This window comes from Syngnathoides biaculeatus, chromosome 12, assembly GCF_019802595.1.
Source record: "Syngnathoides biaculeatus isolate LvHL_M chromosome 12, ASM1980259v1, whole genome shotgun sequence".
Lineage (NCBI taxonomy): Eukaryota > Metazoa > Chordata > Actinopteri > Syngnathiformes > Syngnathidae > Syngnathoides > Syngnathoides biaculeatus.
Window position 1 is genome coordinate 18,178,217 of NC_084651.1, and position 14,589 is coordinate 18,192,805.

General features: G+C 43.8%; 1 protein-coding gene across 1 annotated transcript in view; it reads left to right on the forward strand.

Annotated features, from left to right (window-relative positions):
- plpp4 (phospholipid phosphatase 4) overlaps positions 1-4,453 on the forward strand; it is a 56,843-nt gene extending 52,390 nt beyond the window's left edge. Inside the window, exons 7-8 of the mRNA XM_061837492.1 lie at positions 1,628-1,798; positions 4,115-4,453. Coding sequence (XP_061693476.1) covers positions 1,628-1,798; positions 4,115-4,323 — 380 coding nt within the window. The 3' untranslated portion in view covers positions 4,324-4,453. The remainder of the gene's footprint in view (positions 1-1,627; positions 1,799-4,114) is intronic.
- Positions 4,454-14,589: the final 10,136 nt, after the last annotated feature.

Here is a 14,589-nt window from a genome sequence, read left to right on the forward strand (position 1 = left end):
TCTGAACGATTGACACACTTATTCTTTGTTGAGCGATATTTAGCGATGATCGGACTGCACAAACGTATTGATTTCTTGCTGGCTCGCGGCTGAAGCTTAACCAGACTGTGTTTGCACGAAGATATGCCCTAAATTTGATTTTTAATACACGTCTCGTATAAATGAATGAGACGTTCTCCGCTAGCATAACATTGCTACGTGTGAATGATTGAATGAAATCAGAAGCATGGCGTCTCTCTCAGTTAAGAATGTATTGTATTTAGAATCTATAATATATCGTTGATTTGAATGAAATCAAAAGCATGGAGTCTGTCTCAGTTCAGAATGTATTGTATTGTATTTGCCATTTTTACTCTTTGTCTTACGTCAGCGCACGTGGCGTGACGTCACTTCAGGAGGCGTGGTTAAGTGCCCCGTACGGAGGGGTCAATTGCATCATAGTGTCACTATTTGGCAGTACACTGTCATACACCCTGGAAATACAGTCCCAAATGACTGCAAGACTTTAGAGGATAGAGACTCAAGAGGTTCTTTGTTAGTACTGAAAAGGTGTTCTTTGAACTGTTCTTTATTTTCAATGTTTTGAATAGTTGACACATAGGTCACGTAAACAACATGATAGGAGTCTGTGTAGACTATTTTCTGTGACATCCATTTGTCTTTCCAGATCAGCTCCATTAAGTCCATCCCTCCATCCATCCATTTTCTGAGCAGTTTATCCTCACAAGGGTTGGGCGAGTGCTGGAGCCAATCCCAGCTGTCTTCAGGCAGAATCACATCCTAAACTGGTTGCTAGCCAATCTCGGAACACATAGAAACAAACAACCATTTGCACGCACAAACACACCTCTGGGCAATTTAAAGCCTTCAATGCATGCATGTTTTAGAGATGTGGGAGGAAACTCGAGTGCCCGGAGAAAACCCACACAGGCACAGGGAGAACGAGCAAACTCCATAGAGGCGTTGCCGGGATTTGAACCCCGGTCCTCAGAGCTGTGAGGCAGACGCTCTAACCAGTCGCGTCACCGTGACTCCTGCTCTATTAAGCCATTGTAATCTATCATTTTGCATGGTGTGTCTCTTAATGTCTGTGGTGTTCAACTACATACACCTGACCCATCTTTTTCCCATTCACAGTCGCTATTCCAACTCAGTTGCGCCATTAATAATACATTAGAAGGTTACACATTTGAAGGTCAACTTCCACCCCCATTATGTGTCCCATGCAGAACAGCTAGAAAATCACAACTTTTAGTCTTGGTGTGAAAGAGGCAATTGCTTATCCAATGTGACCCATTTCTGCTCTTGGGCTTTCTTCCAATTAGGTATACTCGGACTACCCCAACAGGAAAGTATCCTGGGGACGTCCAGTAGATAACACCAAGCCATCTCGACGGACTGTCAATGTATTGCCATGGTACTTCCATCCATCCATTTTCTTTGCTACTTGTTGTCATTATCCTAGCTGACTCAGATCTGGATGCAAAGTATAGTACTGACTTGTCACCAATACTAACTCACAGCAGCTGACATGAAAACAAAAATAGAGTGAAGAAGGTAGGGTGAAACCAGAATGCAGAGGATGAATTTAAACCTTGGCCTCTTGTCTATCTCTTCTCTTAATTAGTTGCATTCTCCGGGCTGGGCTTCACTTCCTTCTACCTGGCGGGAAAGCTCCAGTGCTTTACTGATCGGGGTCGAGGTCGAAGCTGGCGCCTCTGTGCCATGGTGTTGCCCCTCTACAGTGCAATGATGATCGCCTTGTCCAGGACCTGTGACTACAAACACCATTGGCAAGGTCAGCTTGAAGGCTCCAACATTATGAAGTGTATTTTAGGTTGTCTTCACACTGCAAACATCAGTGCTGTAAAACTCTGCAAATGGCTTCGATTGTGTGAAAAATGGGTGATTAAAACAAAACAAAAACATAGAAAACTCCAGGATCTCTGGTTTTCTGGAACATTTAAATACATGTTACTTTCATTAAACTTTTATGGAAGATTTAAAATATTCAAGAAAGGTAAACATCTACTCAAACATGCAGTTCAGCCCATCATACCTGGATGGTTTATTTGCATTAGATTTTTTTGTTTTGTTTTGTTTTTTTAAATGTAAAACTGAATTAAGTTTCACTTTGTTTTTACAAGACAAACCCCTGGTTTCAACAAATGAGTGTGCTTCTGATTGTCCCACTCTCGTACATAACCCTCATCAAAGTATGCAACACAAACAAGAAATATGGTTCATTATGTTAGGTTGATGGCGTGATTGTGAGTGCGACTGTTGTCTGTGTCCATGTGACCTGCGATTGGCTGGAAATCATTTCAGGGTGTACCCTGCCTCCTGCCCAATGACAGCTGGGATTGGCTCCAGCACTGCCGCGTCCCTTGTGAGGATAAGCGGCTTGGAGAATGGATGGATGGATATTAAGAAGTTTAGTATTACATTTCTTAAAGTGACATGAGCAAGAACCAAACTCTTCCAAACTGCTTTGTCATAGTTATGTGACTGCCTGCATTTTTAACTGAGCAGCATGGATTGTTGCTTCAAAGTATAAAACTGAAAAATTTGACGAGTGAGGATTTGATTTAGCAGCCTGTAAGAACATTATTAGCATTGTCTGATGATGATGGAAAGATTACATTCAACATATATGGAAGAGAAAACTTTGGATGGAAAAGGTTGATGCTTTGTGTTGGCAACATTAATCAATTTTGCATTTTCTGTTTCAGAGATTAACATTTAACACAAGTAGGAGGTCCACGTTTCATTTGAAAACATGACAAAAACTGGGATTTTTCCCAAGCAGTCAGGGTCAGGATTAACAGAGTAGTACTAGCGCAGATCACTTAACCTTACTTACAGAATTCCAGGACACAACTGCCTTCCATGTTTAAATTACGTGACAAATGGATATGGCACTGTTAAGAGTTTTCATAAATCATACCAAATCCTGATGATGCAGACTGAGGACTCAGACACAAACATAATTTCAAAATCAATATATTCATGTACTGGCTTAATGCATACAAATTTCCTTTTATTCACAATAAAAGACTCTTGCTGAGGCTGTAATTACTCAAAACTATTTTTATTGTTCAGGATTGTCTGCACTGTTACAGGAATAAATGTGTGTTTTTACCATGTCATTCAATTTTTAAAATGTACATTCAGTATGCTACAGTACTTCGCGGTTCGGAAAATGGATGGATGGCTGTCCATGTGAACAGCTGTGTCCAGACTTGAGCCACTTTATTTCGGTCACTGACCAAAATTTTAGAATGAGTCTCTGGCCTCCACTCACTCGGAGGCAATTTTCACAGTATGACTCTTTGAAAGGCTTTATTGGGTTGTCCAAAAGAGTTCTTAAATATTGAGAGGATATAATGCCCCCTGACTTACCCTTGAATGGCCAGTCTGTCAGAATTATGACATCTGTTGATTAGTGCTGAAAATAACAATGGCACAGCATTATCCACTGTGTGATTTAACGCCACCAACCAAATGAACTGAAGACTAGCCAAACTTAACAGCCAAAGAAACTTTTCCCAGAAAAGAAATGGCCAGTCTGAGTCCCCTCATCACTTGTTTATTCTCCACAGATGTTAACTTGTGGCCTTCCTCTCCCAGCAGAGTGTCAGCATATGCAGCAATGGGGCAGTCCATTAAACCTGAGGGGCTTCTGTCTGCACTCAGTGTAAACACAAGCTGGGAAACACCATTAGCCTGGCAGTTGAGCCGTGCTTGATAAATGCTAATAGTCCTTCCATCCCTTTGCACTCTCTATGTGAGTGAGGTCTTTTGAGGTTTAGCCTCCACCCCTCCCCCAATCACTGTCACTGTGAGGCCATCATATTAATTGACTGCTTTTATGATAGGATTTGGATGAACAGTTACAGTATGTTGAAGAAGCTTTTCCATAGCCACTTGAGTTCATTGCAGATTTAGTTTGCGTTTCAGATCATTTTCATCAATGTTTAAAGAACATGCGCACTGATGAAGTATAACACATTCTGTTGGATTGTATTAATTGTTTTGCAGCAGGTGTTTCATGGTTAGGCTAAAATTAACAATAGCTGCATATTTGAAAATATGTCCTTCTGTCACTATACAGATGCCTTTGTTGGAGGGATGATTGGGCTATTGTTTGCATACATCAGCTACCGCCAGCACTACCCCCCGTTTCTCCACACGGACTGTCACCTAGCCTACGCCAGCCTGGCTGCCACCCCTCACACATCCCCACATTATCAGGAGGATCAGCAGCCCACTGACAATGCCACAACCCTTCCCCTGGAGGGCTTGACTGAAGCACCACTATGACTAGTGGCCACCTCTGAGACGACCCTTAACACCCCCAGCAAGCATGTGAGCCCACCTCATTCCCACTGACTACATGGCTCATGTGTACATTCCAGTGGACAGTAAGCCACTTTCCTCCAATCTCTTTTAGTCTGTCTCTGTGTTGACTACTTTGTTTTTTGTGTTTTATTCTGTTCTTGCTTGTCGGCTGTCAAAGTCTAGACGTTAATATCATATATGACAGGTTATTAAAAATATGAAGCATTAATTTTGCAAGGTTGAAACAAACTTATGGGAAAAGCTGAAGGAGTGGTCTGGGTGAAGCCGTAGAAATTGATTGTTTTCATTGTCATTTGAAACTGTTTATACGGGAATGTATCCTTCAAGAAGCAATCTAGGGCAGCTTAGTTGTAAATACTTGGTGTTTTGCATTTCTTCATTTACTTAAAAGGGGTAGTCATGATTTGAGTATTTGTTCCTCTTTTTGGTGCTCATGGTGCTATTTGTAACATATATGTATGTCCCAAAACAAGCAGCAACTATTGAACTATCCTTTTCCACAAGCAAGCTCAATGATAAGCTCCCACCAGAGACTTTGGCACCTTTGGCACACGTGTTGAACTCACATCCAAGTTTGCCATTACTGTTTCTTGACTTCGACTTCTCTCAATTGTGTAATATGATGGTGGTAATTATTAGGGGTGAATGTATTCACGTTCAGATTTTGGAGTACAGAACATATTAGCGAAGGGATAGCAAGTGTGATTGTCTTGCACCCTACTCATACATCTGCTCTGTAAGCAAAAACACTCCATCTAAGCAGACATAATGGCACATTGTATGCTTTTAGCACTACTGTATACCAGACCCAAGTCATTTCAATATAAACAAATGTGCATCACAAAAAAAAAAAAAAGTGACATATGCCATTGGTGTTTTACAGCATTATAACTGGTATAACCTGGTTTTAGGAATATTGTGGACCAGCGTACACCGTGCACATTTAAAAGTAAGATGTCTGATGCTGGTCTGGTCGTGATAACAGCCGACTTCAATCCTGTCCAATTGAAGGAGCTTCTTTCGTTTCCTCTAAAAAGCAGTTTGGTGCAATACTCGCTCATGGTGATGTCTCTATTGGCAGAAGAGAACGCAGTGATCCGTGCATGATTGGAGCATTGTCACTGCTCTTGGCGGATGTTGCAATTGGCAACGTGATTAAATAGAGAAAAACCTGGCGATAACCACACGGTGGACTTTAATAGCGTGTCTGCAGACTTCATGTTATCCATCCCTATAGAGCTCGTGCACGTGTCATCACAGTTTGCACGCCGCTGTATTGCCAGTCAAACCTAGCTGCTCTGCACTGCAGGAGCCGTTGAACAAGAGCAAATTTTTCAAATTGCCCGAGACCTGTTGTGCTGTTGGTTGTCACAACAGATCAGACAGCTATTGAAAGAGATCATTCTATGGAATACCATCTGAGAAGACCAGAAAATATCGATCGATTTCAGCAATTAAACATGATGGATGGTACCCAACCAAAATAAACAGACACCTATGTAGCAATCGTTTCATTTCAGGTAGGAATTATTCTTCTCAATCTCAAATTACCAAGAAGTATTTATAATGCCAAGTTTGCTCATTTTTAGAACCATGCGTATTTAAAAAAAAGAAAATAAACTGTCTGTCAGAGCAGAGACGTTAACGTGCGGGCGAATACGCTTCCGCGTTCACGAGCCGTCAACCCGTCTTTTTTTTCCAATTATAGTTAATGAATGTGTGTTTGTGTAAAACTAGGGGTCTTTTATTTAAATATTGGTATTTATATTGAATACTAGCTGAAAAGATTGATGGATTTCGGCAAAGATTAACATGTGGCCGAATACGGTTCCGCGTTTACGAGCCGTCTCCCCGTCACTATGTCAGATTTATTCCTGATTGAGAACAGATCCAGCAACGAAGTATTTGTATGCGTCCAGACTTTTTTACGCTTTCAAAATTTTCTGTGTAAATCTCGACGACTTACTCACCAGATACATGTGTATAGAGCTTGTGCACGCGATGTCCCCATTTTCACAGCGCCATATTGCCAGTCCAAAAGAGCTGCTCGACATTGTGGGAGACATTGAACCGGAGGAGAATATTTACAATACCCAAGACCTGTTGTGCTGTTGGTTGTCACAACAGACGAGACCGATATTCAAAGAGATCGTTCTACGGAATACCAGCTGAAAAGACCCCAAAATATCGATGGATTTCAGCAATTAAATGTGATGGATGTTGCCCAAACAAAATACACACACACCTGTGTAGCGATTGCTTAATTTCAGGTAGGAATTATTCTTCTCAATCTCAAATTACCAAGAAGAATTTATAATGCCAAATTGGCTCATTTGAGAACAATGCGTATTTGTCGCAGAGGTTAAGTGTGGCCACAATCGCTTCTGTGTACGTTCCGTGGAAACGACTCCATCTTCTTGGTTTTTTTTCAAATCATAGTTAATGAATGCGAGTTTGTGCAAAACCAGTTGTCATTTATTTGAATATTAGTATTTGTATTGAATACTAGCTGAAAAAAATCAATGAAGGCAAAGGTTAACGTGTAGCCGAACACTCTTCCGTGTCACCGCAGTCAACCTGTCACTATGTGGGATTTATTTATACCCTTGAGAAGAGATCCAGCAACTAAGTATTTGTATGCGTCCAGACTTTTATACTCTTTCAAACTTTTCTGTCTAAATCTCGATATAGTACTCACCAGATCCACGTGTATATCAAGTTGTCCAAGACAAGCGGAAGCAAATTAACAGTTCAATTTCTTATTGGTGAAAACGTTGACTTTGGCATTAAATACAGGTCCTCTATGCCGAGTTTATATAATTTTTTCCATGTACCTTCGATTATTTTCACCTTCTAAATGTCTAACGGTATCATACAAGACTGTGGGCCTCGTGCTATAAGACATATATTCGTGTCGTCTCCAACCGACTTAGCATTGAACAATGCTTTGTTAGACCGGCAATATGGCGACGTAAACATTAGTCATGTGATTTTATGACGTAGGTGCACGAGCTCTATATCCAGTTGTCCAAGACAAGCGCAAGCGAATTAACAGTCCAATTTTGTTATCGGCGAAAACATCGACTTCGGCATTAAATATGGGTCCTGTATACCAAGTGTCTCTCATTTTTCCCCTCCATGATTTCTAAGTGGGAGAACTTGCAATATAGCAGGGTGTTGATATACTTATTTTCTTCACTGTAAAACTAAGAAAACAATCAGTCAGAATCAGAAATTTTTTCTTTTTAAGTTATAAAATATATAACTTGGTGTATACATTCTGTATGTCATGACGTACCGGTCTGGCCCTCCTGGTAATAGAGTTTCCTCCACGTAGCCCCTGACTAAGAATGAGTTTGATACTCCTGCTATAGGATAGTCACACATTTTGAATAATGTCCGTACAGATCCCAAGTTCCATGAATTTCTATGAAATAAAAGATCTCTGACACCACAACGGTCCTCCCCAACACCAGTCTGGTGGTCATCCTGGCCATCACACACGAAGCCTCCGGCTGGACAGGTCAGGAGAACGACCTGGACGCCAAGCACCAGGATCACCACGGGGCGATTCGGGTGGACGGCCTCGGGGAGGGAGCCAACGGCGAAGCAGGAACCAGATCAAGGAATGCAACTGCTCTGGACGAAGACCTCCCACGCCGTGGTTGTGAGATGACCAGGGATTGGTCGCCACCGAGGCCGTTGCCATCCTCTGTTGCCGTCAAGACAGGGGCGTGGATTGACCGCGTGCCAGTCGCCGACGAAGCAGGAACGGGGGGGGCGACTGTGGACCGGTCGCCGACGAAGCAGGAGCGTGGGGCAGCCGTGAGCCGGTCGGCGATGAAGCAGGAGCGCGGGGTGGCTGTGGACCGGTTGCCGACGAAGCAGGAGAGTTGAACGACAGCGGGCCAGTCGCCGCCGGTACTCCTGGACAGGAATGTAAGGCGGCTGGGGAACCCTCGCTGCCGTCTGCTGGACAGGAACGTGAGGCGGCTGGGGAACTCTCGCCACCTCCTGGACAGCAACGTGAGGCGGCGGTGGCGCTATTGCCACCTCCTGGACGGGAACGTTAGGCGCCGGCAGCAGCGCCATCACCACCTCCTGGATGGGAACGTGTGGGCGTGCCAGTTGCCGTTGAAGCAGGAACGGGGGGCGACCATGGACTGGTCGCCGACAAAGCAGCAGCGTGGAGCGGTCGCAGACCGGTCGCCACCAGTACTCCTGGACACAGACAAAAAGCGGCTGCAGAGACGTCGCTACCTCCTGGATAGCAACGTGAGGCGGTGGCGGATCGGTCTCCACTGCCACGTGAGCTCTGCTCGGCAGCGGATCAGTGGCCACCGCAGCGTGAGCCTGCAGTGAAACAGCCAAAATCGCAACGTGCGCTTGCAGTGGAGCTGTTGCCACCGCGACGTGGGAATGGCGCGGCGGTAGGTCCGTTGCCACAGCAACATGAACCTTGCTTGGTAGCGGGTCCGTTGCCACTACAGCATGAACGAGAGTAAGCAACGAATCCGTTGAAACCGCGACGTTGGTGTATCTCGGCTGATTCTTCAATCCCTGCCGAACCTGGGCCGTGAGGGCCACCAGTTCGGCACTCTGCCGCTCTAACTCCACTATGATTTAGCGACCCCTCCTCCCTCTGGACTGGAAGCTTTGCCACCGGCTGCGGGTCTGCTAGTTTGACCGCTGCCGGTGAGGAGTGGGTGGACGAGGACGGTGTCTTTGTTGACACGCAGCGGGAGACACAAGGGAGCGCCTGGCCTGGGCATCTCCTCCGGCCGCCACGCGGAGGTCCCGGGTAGATGGCCAAGCGGGTTCCCACAAACGGATAGGGGAACTCGGACCTCCCAGGCAAAGACACTCGGGAGCTGGAAACGCGGGGAGGTGAAACAAACTGACTGGGATTAACGATCGGGCAAAGAGATTCATAGTCGAAATAATCTGAGTCGTAGTCAGGTCATATAAATCACGGTCCTCCTTGTAGTCCGAAAAATCAGAGTCCAAAAAAATGTGAGGTGCTGGACGGGTCGTGGTCGGGACGTATTCATAACTCACACGCGGAGCGTGTGACACGGAAGGAGAGGACATCATGGAGCCCACCCGGATCGGGCAGGCTTGGTCCTCTGGCAGTCGGTCCACCTTGCGTCGGTCCCAGCGACGCCGGGTCTTTCCTTCTGGGTCCTGTTTTGGCCAGATTGTTCTGTCACGACCCATCAAGACGGAGGTAGGACCCAGACGCAGAGGTAATTCGGGAAAAACGTTTATTGTTCCAAGGTAGGGGATCGGGCAGGCAGTCAGGTGCAGCAGCGGTAGTTAGGATGTTGGGCGTGGAGAGCAGGTCCGCTCTCAGGCACTGGTAGGAGTGGGTACACGGGAGATCGATCAAAGAAGGCAGAAGTGTCAAAGGAGTCAGGCTTACGGGGTCGGTCGGAGAACAGGCGGAGGTCGATACACACGGGAATAGGATCAGAGACACGGGAGTGCTGGAACGGGACATGAACCAAAACGATCTGCCGCCGGACCAGTCGTTTCCATGGTCCTATATACACCGGTGCCAATCAGCCAGCATGAGGTGCAGGTGTGCGCCTCCCAATCAGCGCGGCCACGCGGGAACCCACACAGTCATGGCTGGACCGACAGGACCATGACAGTAAGCATGTAAATAAATATGCAATCTAGCATTCACAAGACTGCATACCTATCCCCCAAAACAGCTTCATTGGAACCTGAAAAGAACCCAATGTGGCTGCTGGACCCAAAGGCAGACGCAGATGGAGGAAGCTGTTAGTTTATTTTGGAAATGGATTTTTAAAGTGTGACAGTGATCCGTAAGATCAAGTTAGGGAGCTCGGCAGCATGGCTGGGGCAGGCGCCGGAGTAGGAAACTGAGTAGGAGGTGGAGTACAGCACAAGTGTGTACGTGACTCACATAGTAATCTTTTCTTTCATAAGCAAGAGTCGGACTGCGAGAGTCGACCGGTGAATACTTGTGAATACTCTGGTGCTGGAACACTGGATCTGGCAAGCTCAAGTTCAGGCTATGATTAGTGCTGACTGGAGCCAGGTGTACGGGCGAGGTCGTGATAATTGCTGGAGAGAGAGGTAAAAAAAAATGAACCACAAACAGTCACCCAAGCTCCGCAGAGGAACTGCAGGGCACCTATCATGATAACCATCATGGATATTCCCAGATCATGATCACCAAAATAGTCAGAAAAGCTTCTGAAGCCCAAGGTATTACATCAGCACAAGACTGTAGGTGTGTGCAAGCTACTGAAGTGTGCCCCCTGAATACTCAGCAGATGACTGACACCTCATCATCATGCCTTCTCTCTCTGATAGGTTGTTCTTCCTCTGAAAAAAGGGAGCCTCCCCTTTGATTAGTTATTGTTATACACTCCTGTTTTCCATATCTTGCCACTGAAACTGGAATAGGAACACATTTGCTTTCCAATATCTTTCAGATATTATTCACTGTAGCCTCAGTCGCTTATCTCAGGAGTCTTCTAAGAATACATGTGCATTCAGTTAATAAAATTTCACACAGGTGCAACAGCAAAGGAGACTCGAAAAGGAATTAATTACCGGAATCGTGTCTTTCATAAGATCCCGTGACAGGTCAGAGTATTGTCAAAGAAAAAATATTTTAAAGTGTGAGCTGTAAAATCGGACTAAATGTGACCAAGCCTGATTTGGTGTGCTGATACTTGGTGTTTTGTCAGTTGGTTGTGTCTGCTTTATTTGCATTGTTTAAAAATAAAACATAATTCCATGATTACTTTTTGGAGAGGTGGGGAAACCTTTTAAATGAAATATGTCACTTTTTCAAATAATGCATGACAACATGTTTTATACTGAGAGGAATAGCTTCTTCTAATTCAACGCTAATTTATGCTACTTGTTCTTTGACTTTCTCTTTTTTCACTGCTTCACTATCCAGTGGACTCAAAGGATATGAGAAGGTAATTGAATTTCTATGAGTAACTATGTGTCATAATGAAAACAAATGTCTGAAGAGTAAATGTGTATAAGGTTTAGGACTTGTTGTTCATGGCATGCTTGTTGAATTTGTAAGAAAACACGATTGTTCTTTTTTGGAAGAAAAAAGCATGTCTTACCTTGAGAGCTCACTGAGTTGTGTTCTGACGTTTCAATACTATTTGTACACTAGAGGATTGCATTTATGTGAAATCTGTCTTTGAAGAAAAGAAGGGGGCTGCAGTAGTGCTTTTGTTTTTTGTATTCATAGAGCTTCTCCATACCAGGAGTAAACAAGATGTGATGTTTGAGTGTTTATGTAATCAATTAAAAATAAAGGCTTGTTATATTTATATATTCCATCTATCTATCATTTGTCTGTGATTTGTGTTGAGTTACCATGGCTGTCTATTCATTCAAAGGTATCTCTCTACCCCAAGAAAACTATAAATTTTTCCAGGGGTTTCTAATACTGATTCAAGATTTCCAGGGTGCCTTTGGTTAACTGAAGGCCAGACACCCTGATATTTCCCCTGAGCATTGAGCATTCTCAACATGGTGCCTTCGATGTAGCTCTGAATTGGTTGAACCGTCTCTAAGGCAGCCAGCTCATTGAAGGAAAAATAATTCAGCCACTTCTAACTTAATATCGACAAACTCTTTTTATCGGCCATAACCCAAAGCTCAAGATCATGGTAAGGCCTGAAGCATGAATTGGCTGCTAAATTAGGTGATCAGTTCCTCCTTTGTATCTCACAGGAGTGCAGATGTTGTACTGATGCACCTGTGCCAGCCAGGCATTCTTTGTTTAAAATTTTGGATTACTCGATTCTACAACGAAAAGTGGGTTGGGGTGTAGAAGATCTATTCAGACCTATCTTGAGTGCTTGACATTAATTTATTCCCACAAGGGTCAATATTTGGGTTTGTCAATAATCTTAAAAATAGCCATCAATCAATTTTATTCCACTTTTTGGAGGTATTAGCGATAATTGGGAAGCCCAGACTTCCTTCAACACAGCTGAGGGGATCCCAAGGCATTCCCAGGCAAGCTGAGAGCCATAGTCTATCTAACGTGTCCTAGGTCATTCCCAGAGTCTCCACTCGGTTGGACGTGCCAAAACACCTCACCAGTGAGGCATCCTGGAAGCATCCTAAACAGATGGCTCCTTTCGATGTGGAGGAGTAGCGGGTCTCCTCTGAGCTCCTCCCGGATGACAGAGATTCTTACCTCTATCAGGGATCTTTTTCTTTCGGTCATGACCCACAGCTTGTGACCATAGGTGAGGGTAGGAGCATAGAGCGAGTGGTAAAAAAAAAAAAGACCTTCGCCTTTTAGCTTAGCCCCTTCTTTACCACAACGGACCGACAGCAAGTCCATGTTGCTGCAGAGGCTGCACCGATCTGTTTGTCGATGTCCCTCTCCATTCTTCCCTCACTTGTGAAAAAGACCCCAAAATACTTGAAATCCTCCAGTAGGGGCAGGTTCTCATCCCGACCTGAAGTGTGAGGACCATGGTAAAAGATTTAGAGGTGGTGATTCTCATCCCAGGTGCTTTACACTCGGTTGGAGATCACGGCTTGATGAAGGCAACAGAACCACATTATCTGCAAAGAGCAAAGATGCAATATTGAGGCCATCAAACCGGAGCCCCTCTACATCTCAGCTGCGCGTAGAGATTCTATCCTCAAGTTATGAACAAAATCGGTGACAAATGGGAGCCTTGGCGGAGTCCAACTCTCACCGGAAATGTGTTTGACTTACTGTCGGCAATGCAGATCAAACTCTGACACCTGTCGTACAGGGACCGAACAGTTTGTATATTAAAAATGAAATGATGAATAATTATCAATTTGTGAATAAAACAGCAACGCAATAATAATTTAAAAAATGAACCTCATTAAGTTATGTTTCAAAACAAAATATAGCTCTAAATGGATGCTCCATAAAAGTGTATTTTGTTGAAAATAGAGACTTGAGCCATTGGAGTGGTTCTTGATGATTTTGAGCAGTTAGCATGGGATCAATTTCCACTCACTGTTCTATTCACATTGAGTGGGAATAGTCCGGGGTGGATGGATGCAGACTCACAAAAATAAAATAAATCAATACATCAATATTTTCACAGGGATTGTCAGTTATGTTTTTACGTGTACTTCTCAAACAGTATTGATGTGTGATGTGATTTGTAAAGAACTTTGGCTGATATAAGTGAGCCTCTCTCAAAGGGATTTTTCCGAGCTCTTTTAAATGGTGGTTGTGATCATTTAATCAGACAGGAGACATAAGTACAGACTCATATTTTCACATTAATTAAATGTGTTATACTAGTTTTAATCCCAGAGAAATCTAGAGTTCATTCTGCTTGATATATTGAGTTGCAAGCATGACATCCTTGCACAATCAACCAGACCACACACGTACAGGCAAGAAGTTTTGGTTGCAGTACTGAATTACAAATCAGTTTCATTTTCAAAAAATCCATTTGATCTGCCGATATAAGTCTTGTATGTGAGACAAGATATCTGATTAGATAGCACCGACCTCGATTTCTCAAAACTATATCCCGAGATCACTTCTCAGGTGGACATGCCTCGAGAACCGCACAAGTCAGCGAGGCATCTGCTCTAGATTTCAGAGCCCTCTTAACGATTTGTCTCCAATTTACCATTTCAAACACTGTAACCAGGATATTCACACAAAAACTACATCATGCCTTAGAGCAGGTGTCACCAACGCGGTGCCCGCGGGCGAATGGTAGCCCGCGAGGACCATATAAGGCGCCCGCGAAGTATGTTCTAAAAATATCATAAGCCACAAATTGGTACTATTATTTGTGCTTTAAATTCTGAATCTGACTTGCTTACGTGAATTCAAATTTTACTACAATAAATTAAAACAAAATATTTTATGTACATGTAATGAACTGAGTCTGAAATATGCCCCAAACAGGTCACATAGCCCTTCATACGGATCGGTGCTCACGAAGTAGCCCTCAGCCTCAAAAAGGTTGCTGAACCCTGCTTTAGAGTTTTTATCGCCACCAATTGGCAGTGAAAACTAATGGCAGGAGGTGCTAAAGTTTTCCTTCCATGTTTTGCTAATCTGGTAAACAAAACAGTGAGCATACAGATATGTGGGTGGCTGTTTTTTGTGATCTTGTTCTCCCAAAGATGAAAACAAGAAAATCTGAGTTTTATCATTGTTATTCCCTCCCTTCTTCATCAGAAAAAAAAAATGCACAT